This window comes from Clytia hemisphaerica, unplaced genomic scaffold, assembly GCF_902728285.1.
Source record: "Clytia hemisphaerica strain Z4C2 unplaced genomic scaffold, Clytia hemisphaerica genome assembly, whole genome shotgun sequence".
Taxonomy (NCBI): Eukaryota; Metazoa; Cnidaria; class Hydrozoa; order Leptothecata; family Clytiidae; genus Clytia; species Clytia hemisphaerica.
Window position 1 is genome coordinate 210,435 of NW_027104402.1, and position 25,311 is coordinate 235,745.

The window sequence follows — 25,311 nt, forward strand, 5'->3', positions numbered from 1 at the left end:
ATGGATTAGAGAGGTCGCCATATCCCTTCACAATGTACACACAGGTTGTGTTCAGACCAAGGTTTAAAGCAATTAGATCTACATGTTTCTCTTATATTCCTTTTGTATTTAACGGCACGCTTCTCATTAGTTAAACCAAAGTTTAAAAAGGAATCACCCTATGGTTTAAAAAAAAGTTTTTACGATTTCGTTACAGTTTTCTGAATAGACGAAATCAGAATTCGCAAGTGAAAAGCATGCTCCTTTTGTAAATGAAGGATAAAGAACGTGAAATTTAGGACTGACGGAGGATCTCTAGCAGTAATGGCTTCAACGAACACGAATTAGTGTTTTGCAGAGGGATTCCCTGAAATCTTTTTTGTTTCAAAGTATCTCAAGAAAGAAGATTGCATGATTTCAAGTTAGGAAAGTAGATTCCTCGAGATCGCCAATCGATGATGACAAAAGAAAAGTGATTATAATTGAATTCCCATATCAACAAAGTACTACTTAAACCTTAAACTTAAACTTTCAGGTCTGAATACGACCACAAACTTCAGTAAAACACCTCTGTCTGCTATTTTATTTCAAACAATCTATTTTCGGTGTATCTTTGGTTTAATTGGTCACTAAGCCAAGAGAGCTCTGCTTAAGAGGTTTAATGACCATGGAAATTTATGAAAAGGATCGTTGATGAGAACCACTTATCTATCTAGCGTAGTGAAAAAGCACCCTCTATTACGTTTAAAGTTTTTTATTTGCATTTTAGCCGATAAAAGGACAAAATATGCTCAAGATGTCAATTTTTTTTGACTTGTTCCAAAAGGTGAACAAAAGTCATTTAAGTCATTTAAGTTTTCAAAGTCACTTTGGTCACAAACGGCGAGCACTAATGTTGTCTGTACACAGACCCAGGTCGTGTTCAGACCAAGGTTTAAAGTAATTAAGTCTACATGTTTCTTTTATATTCCTTTTGTATTTAGCTGCAGACTCCTCATAAGTTAAACCAAAATTTAAAAAGGAATCACCCTCTGGTTTAAAAAAAAAAGTTTTTACGATATTATCACAGTTTTCTGGAATAGACGAAATCAGAGTTCGCAAGTGAAAGCATGCTCCTTTTGTGAATTATGAAAGGAGAACGTGAAATTTATGACTTAGAGACGCTCGGAGCGTCTCTAGCAATTTAGGCAGCTAATGGGCTTTTAATGAGAATATCATGGATCGAAGTATGGAGATTCCCATACTCCGCAACAAAACTGTTTGCGATCTCCTCTATCAAAAACGAAGCCTCACTCAAACATTCAAAATGGGATTCTTTTTTCCTCTCTTATGTAATCCATCTAAAAGATGAAATAGCAATTAAGTCGTTGTATTTCTTAATTCCCATATCAACTTAGTACTACTTACGCCTTAAACTTAAACTTTCATGTCTGAATACGACCCCAATATCTACGGTTAATTTCAAAATTCATTGCCCATAGAGGGTCTATTCTCATTTGAGATTTTTCAAACTGACCAAGATCAAGGCTTTTTGTCATCATTCAATTGACTTTAGAATTTATAAATCATGAACTCTTCCTGTTCCATTGTTTTTGCTTTTGTAAAACTAAATTCGCAAACGAGTGCTCAAATTGATTATTACGAAGAAAAAATGAAAAACGAATAAAAACGGCAAAAACAACAAAAAACGACATTAAAGGATAAAAATTTTTGTACCATCCACAACCCTGACCGAAAGCGATTGTACCATACTACCCCCACGTAATTCATCCCCTTAGTTCTTTACACTATTTATTGCCGCCCCGCAGGAGCGCAGCGACGAGGAGGTACTCATAGCTTCACGCATAGATATTGGAAATGAATCTCGATTGTCTGCTATTATATTAATAACTAGCTTTATTGTTTATAAGGCTTCTTGGGCTTTAAAGACCATCATATGGTCGTAACTGGAGAAAGTCCTTCTTAACTTGGTAAAACAAGATATCGGCAAAGTACAAAAAAGTTGAATGTACGCATAAGTAAAGTTGAATCCAAAAGTGGTTGAATGTGTTGAATGTCAATCAATGTTTGTTTTTTTGGTCTTCAAAATAGATTTACCTCACTTAGAGTGTTTTCACTGTTTGTTCAGTGTGGCAAATCTATTTTAAAAACCTGAAAAAGTTTGTTTACATTCGTTTAACTTTACATGCGCACGTTCATCTTTTCCATGCAGTTGTGATAGCCTAAATAACTTACGCTTCAGGGGTTTGGTGAAATAGCTCCAATACTGGCTTTCCAAGCTAGGAGGGACCTTCCCGACGGCATTTAACGGTGGTTAGACTAGGCACACAGACAGTCATACAGAAACACCATAAAGTGAAAGTATATAGCTATAAACTCAAAAAGTCTAGCTTCCTGAAGGCCCGTCTCTTCATTGTCGAGCTTTTCCAGCTTTTCCTTGAATTTTATCAAATTGTTAAGCTGCATATGTATTCTTCAAGTATTTTGTTAATGGAATATAATTTTTTTTCAATCAATATGACTAGTTTTAACCACTTTTCTTTAAATTAATGTCGTTTTTGTCGTTTTTATTCGTTTCTCGTTTTTTCTTCGTTCTTTCATGGTCTCTTTATGGTGGTCTCCTTTTGGCACTTCCACTCCCTCAAAAGAACGCATGCGCAGTATGTGGGCTCCCATTTATCTCCAATTGGCACATCCACTGTGTGGATGGCGGAGGGAAGAAAAATATCAAGCAAGGGTTCACTTTCACTTTCGATCACGGCTACCATTTTAAGATATACTTTATTATGATTTTATTTGCATAAATTACCAGGACTTGGTTAATAATTACTCAAATTAAAACTTCATTGGATTGTAGATTAATTATGCAAAAAATAATAATTTATTACTACTTCGTTCTGAGAAATTTTACATGCGCGCAAAGAAGAAGGAAGCAAGATGGCACCCCAGTCATACCTAAACATTCAGATAATCTTCAAATCTGAAATATTACTGTATTTAGTTTCATTTTTAGTTTTGTGAACATATAACAAGGAATCCTTGCATCGAAAGCATTCAGCGAAAGGTTTCTACAAAATATCTGTCTTGAAGCTACACCTGGATAGTAATGAGAATCTGAAAATATAATACACCAAATACAATGGGCTCTTCCAGAAAAAAATCGATATAGGGCGGGAGTGGATGACAGGAATTTTCAGATAAAAAAAAGCACTCGGAATTACCTACTGACCTAGAGTGAGACAAGATAATTTATCATGTTTTTATTTAGCCTGGATATCCAGACCGTAAACTATTTCACCGTCTAGTTTTTTATAATCTTGTCTCTGGTTTACGGTCTGGTCCAAGCAACAATGTAAAAATAATAGATAACCAACTACCTCTAGAAGGCACTTCTTCCAAGAGAACAACCATTGTTTTCCTATTGAAATGAACACTCTATTAAAAAGCTCAGTGTGCAGTGCGTGTTATGCTTTTTGCTAGATTTTGACACACTTTTTGACATCCACTGAATTGATAGAAAATTGAATTGTTATTTACTGCAAATTTTGGAAATTTTTTCAAAAGATAAAAGGTACCAATCTTTAGACAAATTGACTACGGATCGGCCTGATACCACTTAATCTTCATCTGGATAAATAAATGCTCATAAAATGCTGTTATCTGAAAAATATATGTGTGATTTGAAATGCGATATCTCACGTATGAAAAGTGCATGAAGGTTGCATGATACAAAATAAACAGATGAATGTTTATAGAACAATAATATCTAATTAAAAAATTTTTTCTGTGAGACTGCCTATAGGAAAATACATTTTTTCTAACCCAAATTTTGGAAAAATATACATCACGTGATCGATTCTGTCCAATAGAAGGTTGCAAATGAAGCAAGTTTTTATTTAATTGCACTTTTTACGATGCAAAATGTCATTAATAATTTTACAACCGTAACACGGATGTTTTTTGAGAATCAAGGCAAGTTGGTTATCTATTATTTTTACATCGTTGGTCCAAGTAACTCCTCTGCAGGGATATCTGTCCCTGAATATGCGATTGTCTCTGATTAGTCAGTACGCACCCAGTCACTGAGCAGAATTTTCGCGGGGTTTACGATATTTTTCTATGCGCGCGCATAATTTATGGAAAAAAGCTGACATTGCAAAATAATATAAACAAATGAAAATGAAAACACAGGTTCATTTCTAAACAAAATGGCCGCTGGAAAGGAGCCTTTATAAATCTGGCTGATGTTTTGATGTAGTTTAAAGTAGTTTTGAACGTTTATTGAGTTTGTAAAAGAGGTTTTATGGTAAGTTAATTATGTGTGTCTGCCTGGGTTTCCAAAGTTTTGATAGTCTGTCAACAAGGGCTCACTTACATACAGTATCAAACAAACTGTATCAGACTTTTTTAGTTGCACCAGACTCTAAAATTTTAGAAACTAAAACTTTTTATATTGAGGTAAAACTTTTTTTGCTGAAATTTTGAGTCTGAATACCCAGGCTAGTTTTCATTGGCTGAGAGATAGAAAGTAATGTATTGTGGAGTATTAGTATTGGCGTTCGCCAAACCATCTATCCTGTCAATTTTTAAAAGTGCTGTGGAAATTCCGCTCCATTTTTTATTCAAACTCTTGGAAATTTTATAGAATTTGTCAAATTTTTCAAAAAAGTATCGAAAATTTCAGATTTCCCATCAAAAAATTTATTTTGTATTGAAAACCCAGGAGTTTCAATATTGTTTTCGAAAACCCGCAAAGCTTCTGATTGGTCAATCGCTGAAATTCTATTGTAATGTCACGTGACTTTTAGGTAGGATTTCCTACCTAACCACGGCACACTTTTCAGCAAAAGCTTTACTTCCAGCCCTTGGGCTTTATAAATCTATGGTTGCGTAGCACTTTTTAACGCAAAAAATCTTTGAAAAATTGCAGATAAAAGTCTTAAAAACACTGGCAATGCTGAATATTCAAAATTTTTTGAATAATTTCGCTAAAAAATCCGACTAATTTTCCAACTAGAAAAGGGCCTAAGGATTTTTAAGATGGAAAGTCGATCGGTCGGAGGGCGCAAATACAACTTATTTGTGACTGTTGCCTTAGAGGAAAAATCCACGTACCAGGAAAATTAGATCTGTTCAAATATCAAGCTTAATATCTTTTCTGGAATTTTATTTTCTCAGGCTGGACTTCAAAAGAACGTTGGTTTTCCCTTTTTCACAAAATTTTACTTTCCAAAGTTTTCCACTCCAACCCTCTAGCAGTCTGTTCCTCTAAAGAATCTTGTATAGACCTTTTTTCAAAGAGGATGTCCTGTTGAATAATTATGTAGTCCAACCATAAAAACAATGATAGAGCCATGCATAATTACTTTATCATGCATATTGGTAATAATTATGCATGGTTTTCATTGTTTTTCTGCTGGACTACATAATTATTCAACAGGGTGGCCTCTTTGAAAAAAGTCTATTGTAACGCGCATGTGTAATTTATTGTTCTTTAAACTTTTAAATGTAGTTAATGCCCGTGATGATAAACAAAAAGGAATGAATTTGTAGGGGTGGATAAACTATGTATAGATAATGGGCCCTAGGACCTTTTAATACTTAAAATATAGATGGATAGAAACTAACCAGGTTGGGGTTGTGAACAACAAAAATTTGACGTTTTTTTATGAATTTTGTCTATTTTTAGAAAAATAAAATTTTTGACCTAGTTTGTTTTTTTATTATCCAACCAGGCTGTTTTATTTACCAGCAAGATTTTAAAATGGTAGATTAGACCAGCAAGGGGAGCTGCATAGCTCTGTGTGTCGCATAGTTGATTTTAGACCAAAATGTGGAGAAAAGTGGAACTTGTGCATAAAATATCTCAAGTTAGGTAATGAAATCGGCTTTCGAATTGTATACATGATATTGTCTGAAAATAAGTTTGAAATTTTCAAAAAATTTCGCCCTTAGGGTTTTGCCTGAGGAAAATACTCGGGTAAATTAATGCGTGTCCAAATTTTCGTTAATTTTTCGGAGGCAATTCCACCCCTCCTAGCATAATAAATTATACCTTTAAAGAAGCGCATTACGATGTAGAACATGAAAATCGGTGTTACTTAAATTTAGGTTTTGCCAATTTTGTGAAAAATCACAAAAACCAAAAAATGCTGACGTCAGCAAAACTTGTTTTTTAAATAACTCCAGTTTGGCTAATGGTATGAACATGAAATTTGGACCAAAGTTGCACATTATTAAAAGGATCATTTTGAAAAAATTTTTTTTTGAAATTTTGCTGATGTCAGCACTTTATTACAAACTTTCGTATTTTGCTGATTTCTGCTGACGTCAGCAAAATTTGACGAAAAACCGAGAAAAGCGCTAAAATTAATTCTTGCGAAAATAAGTTCCAATACGTAAGGTAGGTAATATTTTTTTCCTAAAAACCTGTATTTTTGTAACACGACCACATTGTAATGTTCAACCCAAACAAATGTGTTGGGTGTGACCTGTCTTTACCAAGTCACATGTTTACAAACAAGTTTACCTGGGCCTTTAATATCAGACCTGTAAAATAAAACAATAAATAAGACTTACACAACTTGCATTACTTTACCAACGTTAATGTATTTATAAGCGGAACTTTTATCTAGTACAATTCTATTAAATATTTTAAGTAAAATTGATAAAACCAAAAACTTTACTTCTCATGGGAGAGCTAGAAATACTGACTTCTCAAGTTTCTGGAAGATGGTGAATACTTGGAGACAATCAACCCTATAGAATTATGGTAAAGTTTTAATTATTATAATTTTAATAGTCCATGATATTATTAACAAAAGTTTTCAAAAATTCCAAATCATTTTATTGAAAAGGTTTGCATAAAATGTTTGTTTTTAAAAGTGGGTTTTACTGTTTTTGCAAGCTCTGTTGACTATTTGACAAATTGACAAATTCATTGAATTGTAGTTATCCTTTGGAGCACTCAATGCAACAATATCTGAAGATTCGTCGTCTGCAATATTCCATGAAGTTCAAAAGGAAGAACAGGTAAATATTAGTTAGTTCCATACAAGACAAAGCACCAAATTAGTAGAAATAATCGCTATCCTTTAACCCTATTCGTACTAGGGGGAGGGAGTTGTTTCTGTTTGGGGGGGGGGTGAAAATAATGTTAATAGGTCCTGAAATAATAGAGCTTTTGGCATGAAATTTTCTGTAAATTCCTAACTTTAAATTAGCTTCAAAAAAAAAAATTTGACACCTAAAATTTTTCACACCTTGCGCATGATGACATTTCTGACAGTAAGGCGTCACAAAAATTGACACATTTCCAATACAAATTTATTTTTAATGTCAAATATATCGTTTAACCCGTAATTTATTGAATATAGGATAAAATGTGTCATCACAAGCGACTTTAAAAATACAAATAAAACGGAGCATTCTAGCAAAACGAACAATAGTGAACGTTCTTAGAACGCTAGAGTACGTTCCTTATTGTTCCCTGTTATTTACTAGTTTAGGAGTGTCTACATTGTCAGGAACATTGCAGAACGTTTAAGAACGTTCATGTACGTTCCAAATCGTTCCCGAACGTTCTTATTGAGTAATCTTAAGTATTAACTTTTGGACGTGAAGAATCGTTCACGAGCGTTCTGGAACGTTCTCCAGAACGTTCTCGAACGTTCTGGGATGCTCCTGAGCGTTCTAAAATGTTCTCGAGTATTCTGGAACGTTCCTGAGCGTTCTGAAACGTCCCTGACCGTTCTGAACGTTCTGAGATGTTCCTGAACGTTCTAAAACGCTCCTGGACGTTCTGGGACGAACTAGAACGTTCTGGAACGTTCCAGGAATGCTATGAAACGTTCAAGAACGCTTGAGAACGTTCCATTTCATTTGTACTTCAAATCGCTTGTAATGACACAAATAAGCATTTTAGACTCTAGGAACTTTTTTCTAAAGTCTTTGATAGAATACAATAGTCAATTATAAGAACAAAGGAAATTTTCGGTTTTTACTCGCTTTAGGCATAATGAGTGACGTCATTACATTAAAATAATTTTTTGATAAAAAAGTTACCTTATATGACAAGGATCATGTGTGTCAAATTGCATTCAAAAAGACTAACCAGATCAAAAGTTAAGTGGTGGTACAGGAAAAGTCCCCCTAGTTTTGAACTGCCCCTAAAAGCCTAGCATGAATAGGGTTAAACACTTCAGTTTTGTTTGTTAGAAATTCATTTTTTTGGTCGGACCTCAATCCTCCTTGTACATATTTTGAAGCTTTAGGTTGAAACCTTTTGTTGATTGTTTTTTTTTTGATTTCCTTACAGACTTGCTATTTGTTTTACAAGCTTTTACAATCATGTTTTTAATTCTAGGAAGCTACAGCTCTCCATCTCTACAATGAAGCCTTGTCGGCTGAGAAAGAAAATTCGGTAGAAGCCCCAGCAAAGTTTAAAGAAGTTTTAGAATGTGAACTGCTGGTCGAGGTTAGTTTTTCGCCTGTATGTTATTAAGTTAGTTCATATAGGTCATATTTTGGTTAACCTAAAAAATTATTTAATCAAAACCTACCAGGCATTAGATTCTGCCTAACCAAAATTGACATTGAAAATTAAACTGTTGCATCTATTATTGAGTGAAAATTTGATAAGTTGACAAAATGAAATTACTTTCCTCCAGATTGAAAACAAACCAACGTAGTCCTAGTTTCTTCTTTGATCCTTTCATCAAATGTTTATATGCTAGCTAGAGATCATACTTACTTCCCTTGGACAACGTTAACAATACGATTTTTTGACTTCATCAATTCATATTTTTTCATTCACATCTCTATCAGGCCCCAGAATCACTTCAAGAAGGTGAAATTCTATCCCAAAATCCTGCACTATTCTTGAAATACAATGTACTGAAGAAACTTGCAAACATTGCAGAAAAGGATGCAGAAAAGGAGAAGGCTATTGGGTTCTTCCTTGAGGTATTTCTATCAATTCCATTATACTGTTTATATGGTTGGTTTATTCCCTTTACTCTTTGGATGGCTAATGTAAATCCCTAATCAGCCCTGATGGGTGTTAACATTTTGGCTGCATTTACTAGTATAATTTTTCTTTACATGATAAATAATGAACAATTTTATCTGGCAAAACCATTAAATTTTTTCCAAAATTTTTAGGCTGCTTTGGTAGATGAATCTGATCTTTGGTTATGGTGTAAAATTGGCCAACTTTCCATGGATGTGTTAAACTTGAGGCTTGCAAGATACGCTTTTGAAAAGGTATTTGGAATTTACATTACAAAAGGGTTTGGTGTTGTAGTAGCCCAATCACCCTCGAGTGACTTAGGGCAAGTCTCAAAAACCTAACAGTGTACCCTAAGTTTTTGCGACCAATAGCATCTAGATTCAGAGATCCCCTTAGGGCTCTAAAGTACCTCTATACCTTGAAGTTTATGAATCAGGTTGTGACTTAATTAAATACCACCCCAAAAATCTATTATTAAAGAAATTGTATTCGTGGCGTCATAATTTTCTTCGAATTTGGTGACTTCATGAATGTCCAATCCTTTCCAAATTTGAACCAAAGATGCATCTAAATGAAATGTAACTTTTTGGAAAAATATTTTTCAAAAAATTTTTACTTTGAAAAGTTTGGTAACATTAAAATGCATCATTGGTCCAAATTTGACAAAGCTTTGACTTGCACTTATATTATAGAGTTAAAGCTATTTTACGATTTATGACATCATAATTTGATGACGTCATAATTCACACTTTCTTTAATAATTAATTTTTGGATTAATATTTAAGTACGTCACAACCGGGTCCTGAAACCTTAAGGTATATATAGTATGAAAATATAAATGTTTTCTCTTGTCAGACCTACAAACAACAAAGAGTGGCCGAATTCTTTTTCCTCTTAGAGAGACGATGTTACAATGAGAAGGTAGCAAATCTTCTCTGGGTCCCTCTGTCTTTATCCTGGCTTGGGACAGGCTGACTGTCATTTAAGACAGTCAGGCGACATTACCCCAGCGGCCTGTACAAGATGTATAGGTGATCTAAAAATCCATAAGTGAATTATTAAAAATTTGTGCTATTGGTCGCGGATTCGGTATTTGTGATTTAAAAAAATATAGACACGCCCTAACTCACCCGAGCCTCCTGACTCGCAGGTTGTGAGTTCAGGGCCTAAACATTAGTTGAATAAAATCAAAGTAATCTTTATAATTAAATCACCTCTAGTTTAGACGACCCACATCACGCATTACCTATTCTAATCGTGAATTACAGTTGTTAAAAAGTTGGCTGACTAAAGTCAATGCATTTCATTTCCCTCTTTTGACTACAATGCAATGAATTTTTTCAATCTTTTTTCAAGCAAAGATTTTAACTATCAACTTTGCTCCCACTTTTATGGTCTAATTTAACAATCAGAATAGGCAGGGCAAAAAGCCATCTAAACACCTGTCTCGCAGCCCCGGTGGAATTTTTTTCCTCAGTGTTGCTTCGTCGGGATAAAATTTCCTATTGAAATCCCAATGGGGATAGAAATTCTATTGTTCCAATGCTAGAAAATCCAGTGGGATGGTTTTGGAGTGCAATTTATAAGCATTGGATTTCGAATTGGGATGAAATCAAAGTCAATCTCCCAGTGGGACTGAAATTCCAGGGTATTTTTCCACCAGGGACAAAGTTTTTGCCAAGTTTTCCAGTGGGGCTGGGGTCCCAGTGGGTCTGTGACAGGGGTTTATCTAAACTAGAGCTCTCACTTTTTCACTTTTAGGTAAGAACTTTCTTTTAATATTTTTGAATATTTTTCATGACATGAATTTTTCGAAACTTTCTATTGATCATAACTTTTTTTATGTTCATTACAATTTCAAAGATATGATTTTCTTCGTCTTTCAGGGTCTTGTTTACAGTCCAAATCATTGGAAATGTCTGGATCAATTAATAAGTGTTTTATACATTGTTGGAGACTATCATGGTATTTGTTTATTATTATTGTTCATCAGCTGTTACTAGCTGCTATACCTGGAGGCAAAAATAGACACTAGATAGTTAATGATATTTCACCCCTATTATTTATTGGTTAAACCTTCTTTACTGAAATTTTGCTCTTCAAAAAGATGGTTATTTCTTTATGCATATAATCCATGTGAATCAAACTTTCTTTCAAATTACAACTTTTTTTATTCTTTTGTCGAAAGAGTGTAATTTAAAAAAAGTTTTCAACTCAATTTTCTTGAACTATCTTTTGTTGCAGCATGCTTGAAGATGATCTGCCATGCATTTGAAAGAAATTCAAGTTACCGTAAAGGTTTGTCTTCTATCTAATTCATTGATTTTAAGATACTAAAACAACTTCTTGTGCAAAAGGCATGATTTACATCACTCATCTACTTTCTGCTGATAAATAAAATCCTTTTTGGAGCGTCCAGGTATCTTTTAATTACTTGGTTGAACATTGAAGATACACATTCCAGATAATTATAACCTGAAGTTTGATCTGTGCAAAATTCTATTGTTTTTAACTTTTTCTTCTTTGTTAAAATTAGGATTTGCATTTCGTGATCAAATTTTTATGGAAGAGCCACACTTCAAAAAGGAATTCTTGTCTCTAAGGTATATAATGCTTCTTTATTTTACGTACCTCAAGTGTATATATTTTCACGACGTTCGAAATCTTAAAATTTGCGGATGAGCTCAACTGCTAAATTTGATCCCGGCGAAAATTAATCCCATTAAGTATTGTAGTAGATTGGAGCTATCGCCCCATACTCTGTATGCCATATTAGGCTTTGCTACAATATACAATCCCCACCGTAATATTTGGCTAAAAGGTGAATTCCCTCAAATTTGAAAACCGCAAGTGATTTTTAAGTGCTTTAAAGTACGGTTGGAAAGTAGACTTTTAACTCTGAGTTTTATACGAGACTTAGGACCTTAGGATCTCAGGATCTAGAAGCTCAAAGATGTTCCAATAAAGCTGATCTTTAAATTCTGAAAAACATTAAAATACCCAAAAGAGGGCCAGTATATTTCGGCGCCGATTTGTAGTAAAGAAACCTTCAGATTGAAAATATGGCAAACAGATTAATTTTGTCCCCTTTAAGAATTCTATTGAAATAATGCTTTCAGAGATTCACTATAATTTTTTTATTAGTGCTTTGTATCTCTCTGATTCTGAAGATAGCGAGGACGAGGACAAGGAAAGTGAACCTTCATACCAGGTAATGCAAATATTATCTTGTTAATATTTTTAACAAAAAAAAACTAAATACATAAAACTGATGAAGCTATGTAAAAAAACTATAGCTAGTTAGGAGAGCAACCTAAGTAAGACTTCAATACATCACGTGTCATCACAAATAAAAACATAGAATGTTCCAGTAAAATGAGCGATAGATAGGAACTAGTTTAAAATTGTTCCTGGGCGTTTTTATTGTGTTAAATGTTAACCCCTGGACGCACAGGATCGTTCGCGAGCATTCAGAAACGTTCAAGAACGTTCCATTTCATTTGAACTTCAAATCGCTAATTATATGATAAATTACGAGGTAAAAGGTTTTAAGTGAAATGCAAATGAATACATATGTTACGAATCATAGAAATTCATCGAGGAAGCACTGGTTATCCGTGGAAGAAGAAATTTACAAGCAAAGCGAGAAGAACCAAATTTATTTAGGGTTACAAAACCTCTACCATATTACTCGTAAGTTTTTTAAAACTTTATCTCAATATTTTGTGCACTAATTCTTTTCTACTCGTGGATTGTGAATGGAGTCTTCACATTTTAAACTAAGACAAAAAGATTGTGGTTTTGCAACTCGGGGAACTTCACTATAAGTCATTGTGGAACCTAATAGCCACTGAACCTACCACTATCTTTTGAAAATAGTTCTACTCATATATAAATTAATACAAATCCAATCAAAATTGTAGATATTTTGGATGAAAAAAATAACCATATTCCTTTTTAAAAGCAATATTTATATAATTTTTAAGTTTTCTACCCTCTGCTTTTCTGTTGTTCAATTCAACAACTGTACTAAGTGACTTATTTGCCTTGTATTTCTGTACCAGTATTGAGTCTCGCATTGGCTTTGGATTTCATATCTGCCATCCTCATTTCCCTGAAATAAGCTTTTGTATTTTTGTCTGGATAAGCCAAAATACGGAATGCCTTCTGCCCATATAGTAAAAACAGTACAATCAATGTGTTTGATGCCACTGCACCGAATTGGAAAACCTCCTTGTCAACTAGCTTTCGGAAATGCACCATGGCAAAGTTAGCGCTGAAAACAATGGTCAATGTGAATGTGGTATACATTAATACGATGCCATCGTTCATGTGACTTGGTAGATTTCGTCCTCTGAAAGCTTGGATAGAGCATAACACCTGTAGCACCATTGCACAGCCTGTAACCAAATTCACATGTCTTTGAGTATTACAAATATTTTGTTTTGTTATTGTAGGAAAGTCTCTAATTTCAATGAGTTTTATTGGCTCCTGTTGAGCAAAAATACCCAGAACTCCGTTCACCAAAATAAGGAAAAGAAATAGTATAAAACCTTGTATCACCACTGTACGTCTTGCTTCTTGAACTGTCAAGCGCACTTGACTTAAAAAAGCTTGGAGTAATTTCTGTGATTTAATAAACACTATACCAATATTCAAAACGTAAAACACGCTCACCAATAACACTCTTGAGACACAATTCCAATTCTTTGTTGGTTTAGTTAACAAGGCACATAAATTTGCAACGAATATAAGACCGCATAACGTCATATGTGCCATAGACAGTTGGTAGTCTGATAGTCTAACCATTGGTGTATCTTTCTTTAGTGTAAATACTGACATATTCAAAAGGGCCATTATTAATCCAATTGCACATAATGAAGCTGCAAATATGCGCTCAAAATCCATTTCAAGATCTACTTCTCTGTAAGGGTCAATGCATTTGGTTCTCAGCCCATTATCAATACTTTGTATACCTTGACAAGGAATGCAGTGAGTGTTTCCAAATGTTGGTTTGATATGATTGACAGGACAAAACTCACATTTCCATGTATAACCACCAGTAACATTACCATATGTCTTCTGAAAACCAGGTCCACAAGCTAAATGTGGGCACATATTCTCTCCCAGTTCCTTCTGTCTGCCGATCAACGCTAAGGTATCTTGGAAGGACTTCCCGTAGCTCTTGGCATTATATGACTTTTGATAAGGGAAATTGAAGTTGATATTTCTAGCCAATCTCACGTCAGTATGGGCTTCTTCTCGGCGTAGTTTGAAAAAGACTTGTTGGCTCTTTATTATGCTATTACTTTTAGAAAATAGAGCCACTCTTTGAAAATAGAAGAAGTACAATGCAAAGAATTTACTGATCACTCCTATTCGAACTTCTTTTGGTAAATTATTTCTTTTCATTTCTGCCATTGTTGCTGGATGATTAAAACTCAAAAATTTTCGATAGGAATCTGTGATCACCAGTAGCTTTGGGACCATTATGACGTATTCTGCTATAGTGTCTAATTGGTACTGTAGTAATTCTAAACTGATGACATTTTGTTTGGTAGAGTTGAGCAATTCACTATTCTGCTTTAAGAATGAAAGTTGACTTTGATAATGACCAAATAGTATGAGAACTGGTTTCTCTTTTGAAAGCCAAAGCTCATTAAACTTGTTGTGATTTGCCAATGATTTTGTTTCATTCAGAACTTTATAATGAAAACAAAATCTCTCCTCTTTGAATTGATTGATACTCTGGTGAAAAAGCTCACGATACAAATAGTTATCATATTTTGTTGGTTCAAGTGATAGTAGCAATAGTTTACGCCAACGGAATATCTCAAACATGGTTGTCAATGATTTTGTATAGAGCCGAAATTCATCTTTCAAAATATCTTTGATATTGGTATCGTAAATTGGTATACCATGTATAAGTGATTTCAAAGTTTTGGTCATTGTCTCTGGCATGTACGTATGAATTGCTCCTATTGAAGAGACGGTCTTATTGTCTTTAGCGCGAAGGAAATTATGCTTTTTGTCCAAAAGTATAGTTTCCACGATCCTCAGTAATGCTGAGTCGTTTGTACAGGTGTCAAAATTGTATGAATCGATTATTAATTTACTCCCATACTTTGTCGCCAAGAAATTTCCTAATCGGCTGTTGAACTGCCCGAAGAATCTATTTAAGAATTTGGCAATCCTGTTGAGCTCTGTGTGATTGGCTTTCCCTTGATTCCCAAACGTAGTGTTTTTGCATTCTGAAAATATCCCTATAGTCTGGACATTCAGTTCTTGGCTATTATAGCATAAGTCCAATATAAAAATAAACATAAAAGTTATTTTTAGTACTCTCTTCATGATGTAAGTCTTGAACAAATAGATACATGTATATTAAATCTTATCCATAAAGGGCATTACGGAGACATTGTTGGTTCTACCATTCAATATCAGCTGATAGATTACTTGTTTTCCTTAAAAAGCTATAAACCATGCTCCACTCCTGTTACAAAACATCTCTAATTGTTTATCATATTTAATTATTATAAAAACTATCATTTTGAGGCCAGCTAGACAGGTGACTTACAGATAGAAAGTTTTTTTGTTTTTTTTTTGTTAATTTGTTTGAAACTGTTTACATCCCAGTTTCATAGTTCTATAACTTTTAGCTATCCGTGCAAACAAGTATTTCGAAGGTGCTATAACAAATTAAAATTAATTATTAGACCATCCTATTATGAAAGGGAAGAATCGAATTTGATATCAATTGATATTTGTTCTTTTGAAGTTTTTTTAATTAGATCTAGCATTGGCCCATTCCATTTTATATCCATGGGGTGGATGAACATTTCCAGGGGGTTATCGGAGAAAAATTTCCAGGGGTGTTTTTTATTTTCCCAAGGGGGTAAAAAGTCATTGTAAAATTCCAAAGGGTAAAAATGACTGAATTTAGGTCGTCCACTCTCACCTTAATGCACGGAAAGATTTTTTCAAGGGTATTTTTTGAAATTTTGCCATTTTCCACAGGCTATTCAAAGATTTTCAATATTTTTGACTTAAAAAGGTTCGTCCACCCCCCTGTATGGTTTTTAATGGAACAGCCCATTTCTTATTATTTTTTTAGGATTTGGCCTACATTCTGATAAATAACGAGATTGCTCACGGGAATTTCTAACCCGCGCGAGCAAACCTGCATCTGTCAATCATTTTTTAGCATTATTTTCTGTCAGTTTTGCTTTCCTTTTCACATGTGGTTCTGAAAAAAGTGTTTGTAAGATGATAAAAAAAGACGAAAGTCCATTTTTATGCATTTTTTTAGCTAAAAGTTTCGGATTACTGGATTTTCAAGAGAAGGGATAGGCATGACTCCTGACTCTTGACTCTTGACTCTCCACACGCTAACCAACCTGATCCATTTTGAAATACTGTACTTGAGTCAAACTGCACTGAGGTGACACTACTTAAAAAACTTTTGTTTCACAAATTATAACGGGAATATATCAATAAGAGCTCATAAAACCAGAAAAAGTTTGGTCAATGCTGACAAAGTAACACTGACTTCAACACACCGTATAGGATTTGAACTCTCAAAAACAACTTTCTTTTACATGCCACTCCGCCACCTTATCCACTCGGCCACTTGAGATGTAGATTGATGGTTTACAATGATTAACAATACCATATCTTTATTTGCCATGACCTGTATAATTTTATTGACGAAGATATGGGACCTGACATTACCCCTTGGTAGCACTTTTCTGTGAAATATCAAATCTCCAACTTTTAACCAAAAACGGGGGTAGTGATGTTAAAACAGTTTTTCAATCAAAACATATTTTACGATCTCTTTTTAATGACTTCTTAGCCAAACTGTGCTTAGTGTTTTGGGAATCAGCAAAGGCCTTTAATAACTTAAGGTGGTAGTTGTAACCTGAGATTTGAAAAATTACCGAATCTACAACCCTTCCTGAGAGTGCCCTGAAAGTTTTAAAGTCATATCTCAACTATTTGGGTCACAGGAAGCATTTTTATGGTCATTGAACGACTTCATTACCAACTTACTATGGTACCTTTTCTGAAAATAAAACTCCAGTCTTCAGTAAAAACGAGCGAAAAATACTGTATGAATTTAGTCAGTCAGATAGAAAAGACACTTTTTTATTCTGCCACCGGCAGTTTCATGCCACTTTTGTGACAATCTTCAGGCAACTAAAAATAAAAAATATACGTTACATTATCTATTTTGAAAAAACAATTCATTATTTATTTATTTATGAATTTAGAAATCCTAGCTCAGTGTTACTCTCTTTGGTATGGACTGCAGTAACGTCATTGCATTCTGAATATATGCCAATAGTCTGAAAAGCAAAATCTTGCCTTGAGGCTGTGCTAATACTGATGAAGTTAATTAAAGTTGTTGCTTTTAATATCATGGTTTGTTTAAAGGATATCGTATATTTCTCGATTTTGATGCTGCAATAGTATCACTATTAAAACAAGATCATGATATCACCCATAATGTATGTTCTAGATTATCCAAAGGTACAATCAGGAGCCCCTCATAACAATCTTAAAATTGTTCTATCTAGGCTCAATTTCCATCATTGTTTCTCCATCGAGGTCTGGGAATGAGTCTCAACTTTTAATATTAAAAAAAAAACCTCGGATTTTCTTTTTCCTGAAAAGACTACTAACATTTGTAAAGAAATTCTCGTTTTGGTTTTGTTTTCCGAAATTCGACAAAATTCATCAATATAATTTTTCAGTTCAATAAAGGAACAATTAAATACGTAAAATTGAAGCAGCAATTTTAATTTCAGCAGTATCTCGGTAATGAAAAGGGAAGATTTTGAATTCATATTGTGGCCCTTTTTATAAAGTTTTGATTGGAATTGGATGTTTTGTTAATAGTAAGTTTGCTAATTGAAAAGTTAAATAATAATGTTTTAATATCGTATTGATTCTAATCAATGGTCTAATTTTTAGCAATCATTGATTTATTTAATTTCAAAACTTTTCAGTGTTTTTCTTGATGTTTATCACTAGTCCAACGATGAAAATACAATAATGTGTAATAAGTAACCTTTATGCAAATTTGAAAACTTTGAAATAGAAGAAATATTTTATGGTTTTAAGAATCCACAATACCTTATAAACTTCGATACAAACTGGCTGGACAAGCTAAGCTGATCCATGTGGCAATAAAAAGCGAGACCATATGCTTAAGAAGGGCCTAAGGAATTGCTCCTTATATCGTCTTCTAAAACTGGTCAGATTATCTTGTCATCAATATTTTCAAAGTCTCAATGGATGCTAGCTTTTGGCCGTCTTTTTATGCAATAAAAGGTACAGGAATTAGCATCCGCGTCATTGCTGTTATTTTACTTCAGTTAAAATAAATGATTTGAAATATTTATTAAAATAAATGTACAATGAAAGTTGGTATAGAATACACCGTTTAGTAGTCTCGCTATCTCCACGGTACTCCACCGCAGATGTGGTAGCTAAAAATGCGCACTTTAGTACCGTGGAAGGTTAGAGGAATGTAAAACATAGTCAATTTTTTTCTGATATGATCATGATATCAATGATAATTTTATGGAACTCTCCTGAACAAAAATTCATGTAGAGGAAAAGAAGTTATGATTAAAAGGAGTTATGATTAAAAGGAGTTCTTTACCTACCGTTTCTCTGCTGGGTTTCCTTATGAGAACTAGATTTTTACCTACCGTTTTTTTACGGTCTCCCCCGTGGTTTCAAGCAGTCGCTAAAATAAAAAAAAAAGAAAAATGTTTGGACGCGTGCGCAGTCAACACTACTAAACGGTGTATTCCTTTAACTTATCTTAGAATCGAGAATCCTTTTATAGATGTCCCATCCACACGGTCTTCTTTTTCTTTTTTTTCCGTTTGCAGTTTTGTTCAATTGAAAATAGATATGATTTCAGCCATGCGCATGTGTACAAAGTTTACGAGAGGTTTTAATGCAGATTTAAGATTTAACGTTCTGAAAGAGTATTGTTATTAATCTTAAGATAAGAGGGAAAAATGTCTATTCAAATAATTTTATTATCTGTTATCCATTTCTGTACCAGTATTGAGTCTCGCATTGGCTTTGGATTTCATATCTGCCATCCTCATTTCCCTGAAATAAGCTTTCGTATTTTTGTCTGGATAAGCCAACATACGGAAAGCCTTCTGCCCATATAGTAAAAACAGTACAATCAATGTGTTCGATGCCACTGCACCGAATGGGAAAAACCTCCTTGTCAACTAACTTTCGGAAATGCACCATGGCAAAGTTAGCACTGAAAACAATGGTCAATGTGAATGTGGTATACATTAATACGATGCCATCATTCATGTGACTTGGTAGATTTCGTCCTCTGAAAGCTTGGATAGAGCATAACACCTGTAGCACCATTGCACAGCCTGTAACCAAATTCACATGTCTTTGAGTATTACAAATATTTTGTTTTGTTAGTGTAGGTAAGTCTCTGATTTCAATAAGTTTTATTGACTCCTGTCGAGCAAAAATACTCAGAACTCCATTCACAAAAACAAGGAAAAGAAATAGTATAAAACCTTGTAACACCACTGTTCTTCTTACTTCTTGAACTGTCAAGCGCACTTGACTTAAAAAAGCTTGGAGTAATTTCTGTGATTTTATAAACACTATACCAATATTCAAAACGTAAAACACGCTCACCAATAACACTTTTGAGACACAATTCCAATTCTTTGTTGGTTTAGTTAACAAGGCACATAAATTTGCAACGAATATAAGACCGCATAACGTCATATGTGTCATGGACAGTTGGTAGTCGGATAGTCTAACCATTGGTGTATCTTTCTTTAATGTAAATACTGACATATTCAAAAGGACCATTATTAATCCAATTGCACATAATGAAGCTGCAAATATGCGCTCAAAATCCATTTCAAGATGTACTTCTCTGTAATAGTCCAGTAGAATTTCGTCTAAAAAAGGGTCAACCTAGAAAAAATTATTATAAAAGGTTTCTATATACCGTTGGAAAGATAATTTTATCAGCTTTTCAAAAATGAAACCGGTCAATTTTTTCGTCCTGGGGAAAAAAAGTTATGGACCAAACAGTGACAGGTGGTAAAAACCCCAAAATGCAGAAAATGAGTTTTTGAAATATCTTTTAAATCGTCTGTAACTTACGATTTCAGCAAGGTATGACCTTAAGATTTTGCAAAAAGGTTGAAAATGAAATACTAAAAGATAAGAAAAAACAAAAATTACAAAAAAAATGCCCAAAAATTGATGACGTCATCAAAATATGCATTTTCAGACAAAAATTGACTTTTTTTAATGTTTTTCAAAAATCGACTGGGGTAAAATTTGACTTCAAAATATAAAGTTTTCTTATTCTTCTGATTTAAAGGATTTCATAATGCTAAGGATCATTGTTTTTTACTTTATATGCAAAAAATGCTGATGTCATCAAAAATTACAACCAATAGCAATACTTTGTACAAAACGTGACAGAAACAAGTATGCATGCTAGCTTAAGTAATAGCTTCAAATAAAATCTAAAAACATTATGCTAGACAATGTATCTAAATAAAAAACGATCAAGCCTTGTCATGAAAAATTGAAAATCGAAGCATTTTTCATATAAGAAAATCTTTTATAAGCACATTTGAAGCTACGAATTAGCTATTATTAGTTTCACTAGTCATTTATCAGTCAGTTTAGAATTTTCCTGCCTCCTGTAATCAATCAAAATTTAAAGATTTAAAATCAAAGATCAAAAATTAAAGATATCCATAAAGTTCCTTTCTTCGTCTTCATTATATATAGCATTAAGATCCTCCTCAGAATCGTTAGTATCGTCAGTTTCATCAGTGTTCGTACAAGAGGTGCCATGGCACTCCTTACAAAGGTAAGTACATTTCAGTCCAGCTTTACGACACGTGCACCTGTAAGTATCACACATACCTTTACAACCACAACGAATAACTTTCAATAGATCAGAGGGACCAGCTTCAATATCTGTCATGATTGGAGTAAAAGATTCAGAAACCATCTGCCACCCCCAGTTAAGTGGCATGTTGTCGGTATTTCTGAGCTCTCGCCATACTTTCAACTGGTGATACACGCGTAAACCATGGTAATAAGCTGCCCTAGGTGATGGTGGTAGCATTGAAGGGTCGATGACAGCACGATTTGACAAAACCATTTGCTCGTACTTCTTCTTCCGTATAGTTGGCAATGTATCCGTTGAAGAGTACAAGAGTTCAAACAGCCTTATCGTGATATCACCAATTTTCTCGGGAGAATTTTCTTTGTAGAATTCTCTGACGAGTGACTGAATTTCGGTTGATTCTTCTATTTTGTTGAAGATTGACGTCTTTCCGAAATTGTGAATTGCCGATGTCGTATCACAACCAGTGAATGCGTGGGCAAACAAAATGAAATCGGCAATACGTGTGTTGCTTTGGAGAATTTCTGATACGTTGTAGCATTCTCTTTGCTTGCCTTTCTTTTTAGTCATATCGACCATGAAAATCTCTTTCAGTGACGAATCTTTGGCAATGTGATGCAACAGCAAACAAAGAATATCAGTGTCGTCAGAGTAGATAACAACAGACGAATCCTTAGCAGCATTCAACGCCTCTTTGACAATGGTTGTGTCTGCATCGCTTGGACACTCGACCACTTTGAAGTTGCGCTCTCTTAGGTAACCTGCCAGGCATGCAACAAATCTTTCTTTGTTATGGTAGTTCCCAAGAAAGGTTTTTCTGTTGGCTGGACAAGGATTCGCCTCTTTGATTTCGACTTCTTGAGAAGCAGTCCCAGATCGCTTTTGGTGTGTTGAATCTTTAGTCGACAAGCTGTATCCGTCAAAAACTATTGTATCGATGTTGTGATTTGTGAGAAATACTGCATACCTTTGAAAAATGACGAGGAATGTTTCATCTCTTTTCCAGTCACAACACCACAGCAGACCACCACCATCAACAATACGAGTTGTTTCTGGAATGCTAACAGCGGGATTCCCACTTCTAAGGTATGGTTTTAAAACTGATTTCGGTGATGTTCGCATGATGCCATCTTTGAACAGGGACATTGGATATGGCGATAACTCGTAATTGAAGTAATCAACGATATCATTCTCAGGCTTTCGTTCAACTAGGACGATCAGACGTAGGAAGAGAGTCAGCGGGTCGACGGATACTTTTTCTTTCTCGATGCTGACGTTGGAATACAAGCTTTGCAAATTTGTAATTTGTTTACTTCGTTTTATGGTACATCCAGAATACGATTGATCTTCTAATTCTTTGTGGATAGCAGCCCCGATTGTGTCGGCTTTGTCACATGTCAATCGGTTTTCTAGGTCTACCAGCCCTGTGTCCAGTGAAATAAGATCTTTACTGATGGTAAATGGGTTTCGGTCATCAAACCAGCTCTGAAACCAAAGTATTTATTCTCGTTAAATACAACTTCTGTAATGGGTAATTCAGCTAGGTTAGACTTGGAGTCCCTTGTTTGAATCAGCGATCCAAACAACAAGAGACCCATAAAACTAAGTAGGCCAGGCAATAGTCATGCAAGCACAGTTAGAATAGGAATGGAAAGAATTTCGAAATCAGAAAAAATGAAAGTTACCTTAATTTTGAGGAAATCTTCGTAATCTCGCTTGATTCTACCAACAAACAGTTCTTTGTGTTTAGGTGTTGATTGTGGTTTGGTTGAGACGATTGTGTTCATGGCGTCTGATATTTCCGCACATCGGTGCATCGTTTTAGTCCAGACTTGTAAAACGTTTTCGGTAATTCCTTTAGCCACGACTCCCGATCTACCCTTCAAAGACTTCATCAATATTTGTTCAATCGAAAGATCTGTCCAAAGACCAGCCCAATTCTTTAGGGTTCTTCGGACAGTGTGGTTACCCTTCAACATCTGATCGTACATCTCCGGTTGCGCAGTTTCCAATTCAGTGACAGATTGAAGATACAATCTGCAGGACTTAGCGTAGTTGTTGTGTCCTGTTGCAGCAAAAAGATTGAGCATGGCATAGGTTGAGGAGATGTGCAATTTCCAATCATTAGTTCTTTCTGCCCTGATGAAATCTTGCACAATGTTGACGTAACGGATGTAGCTTGACCATAGGGCAGCTGTCCTGGATGATTCTGATAACTCTTTATGTTTTGCTTCAACCCATTTGCTTAGCTTGGTGCTGATTTCTTCTCCTTCGTGCACGGAGGGGTCAATAGCATTGTAGCACTGCTCCAGTTCTTCTTTTTCTTTGTTGGTGAGACTGTTCCAGAACTCTTCCATCAAGATGGATTGTACGCCAGTTGCACAAAGTAGATGACCACGAACGGATCTGGAATATGCTTTTCCAGTGAACATATGTCCAACTGTTACAGGTGCATAAACTGTTTCGAGAGCTTTGTTCAACCCAGATCCCTGCATAAGGTTTCCAATCGAACCAAGAAAGCTCATCAATTGGTGAAAGCCTCCAAGTCGAACAAATACGTGTAGCTTCTTCGACATAACAATCTCGTATGCTTTGATGTACAATTGTTGGTCAAAGGTGACACATGGTAAATTGATTCGGAGCTTCTTACTTTGGTCGATTAAGTAAAGAAGTAAAGAATAGATTGCTGTTGGATCGGTGGCATGCAAATCTATGATTGGAAGCATGGTCACACGTGATTTTGGCAACGGTTGTTCGTTAACTTTGGAACTCATGTATCCAGACCAACTTGGGCACATTTCTTTGAAAAGATAACTCGATGTCCAAAGCAGATCGATAAAATGGAATGTCGGCAATTTCCCCTATGAAATAAGTATTGAGTATAAATTTAGTAAGAGATACTTGATGCGTAGACAAAAAAACAGAAGAGAAATACAGATACAAGGGCTAGACTTACTTATGATCGTGAGGATATTATGAAATTTCTTTACCTGTATTGGTTTGAACATTGTTTTTGATAGTGCAGATGTTTCGGGCTCGTGGTATTCATGGATTTCGATTCCATTATTTCCTTCGACGTCTTCCCATTTTTCCCGTTTATCTCGTGGGATACGATGACACGGTAAGTTGTAATCAGTGAAATTTCCATTTGCGATGGCCAAGGATCCTAATCCGTGATGGGTTTTTTTGCCATCCAGAGTAGCCATTTGTTGATCGGAATTGTCCGACACGTATTGCATAAAGGTTGTTCCTTCAGGAGACATGATTTCGCGTGACTTGTCATGCTTGATGACATTTTGTTTGAATCGTATCACCTGTGAAAAGAAAGTTTATAGAAAATGACTTGTAATTTGATATTCACTATGACAGAAAAGTGTTGAAACAACATTGGTCATCTACTGTAAACTGGTAAAAGTGTTTAAATGCAGGGGATCCTGTCCTTTTAGAAAAATTTCAGTATAGTCACCTCGTCATAGCTAACTGATAGCCCCAATCTTGATAACAGAATGTTTAGCCATTTAGATCCAATTTGATTGTCCGTTGAGATTGCCAGTCCGAACTGTAGTGGCATGATAGTTCTTGGTCTTGTTGCAGCGACGATTGCATGTGATATTATTGCTTGTTTGATTTCAGTTGTGAAAAGTTCATTCAAAAACATTTTCAAAAGATTGGGTACGTGATTCATTGGTGATCTTATATCGTCGCATGTTGGGTAAGTTGTTGAGTCATTTTCGTAATTTTTGATGGCTTCTTTTAACAAAACTCCAGCTGTTCTTACAATACGAATAGTTTCATCACCGATTCCATTTTGTCTTTCTTTGTACCATTTCTCCGATAGTACTTCAGCAGCTCTGTTCAGTAATATAATATTGCTTTTTCCTTCTCTGGAAACAAAGTTAATGCAATTTTTGTACTTTTCTTCCAATTTATTTTTGGTCATTTTCACGGAATATACTTCATCGCCAAGGGAAGACATCATATTGTGAAACTCTGTAACTGTATACAATTCGACATCATCTTGAAGAAAATCAGTACACGCTTGCTCGAACAACTCGCTTTTCGTTGTGCAAACTGGCCGACCAGGTGTTTTACGGTCAGGAGGAACTTCAAACGCCGTTCTACAAGCAACATGATACCTTGCTTCTGGTGCAACGAGATCAACAACAGACAGCAAACGTCTTTGAACATTCATAGCGTGATCATCATTACGCGATTGACATATGTTAAGCGTTTCCTTAAAGATGTCTGTATCTATCGTTTCAACTTTACAATATTCTTTAAAACGATCAGGGTGTCTGTCATCGAATTCGCACAGACTTTCACAGTAAAAGCATAATTTTTTAAAGTCAAAAGGGTTGCCACAAACACGTTTGCTTGA

General features: G+C 34.9%; 1 protein-coding gene across 1 annotated transcript in view; it reads left to right on the forward strand.

Moving 5' to 3' along the window:
- The first annotated feature begins 6,640 nt into the window (after positions 1–6,640).
- Positions 6,641–25,311, forward strand: part of LOC136819953 (calcineurin-binding protein cabin-1-like) — a 96,037-nt gene continuing 77,366 nt past the window's right edge. Inside the window, exons 1-10 of the mRNA XM_067076188.1 lie at positions 6,641–6,751; positions 6,931–7,011; positions 8,345–8,455; positions 8,806–8,943; positions 9,142–9,243; positions 10,876–10,954; positions 11,234–11,287; positions 11,526–11,592; positions 12,134–12,200; positions 12,579–12,682. Coding sequence (XP_066932289.1) covers positions 6,749–6,751; positions 6,931–7,011; positions 8,345–8,455; positions 8,806–8,943; positions 9,142–9,243; positions 10,876–10,954; positions 11,234–11,287; positions 11,526–11,592; positions 12,134–12,200; positions 12,579–12,682 — 806 coding nt within the window. The 5' untranslated portion in view covers positions 6,641–6,748. The remainder of the gene's footprint in view (positions 6,752–6,930; positions 7,012–8,344; positions 8,456–8,805; positions 8,944–9,141; positions 9,244–10,875; positions 10,955–11,233; positions 11,288–11,525; positions 11,593–12,133; positions 12,201–12,578; positions 12,683–25,311) is intronic.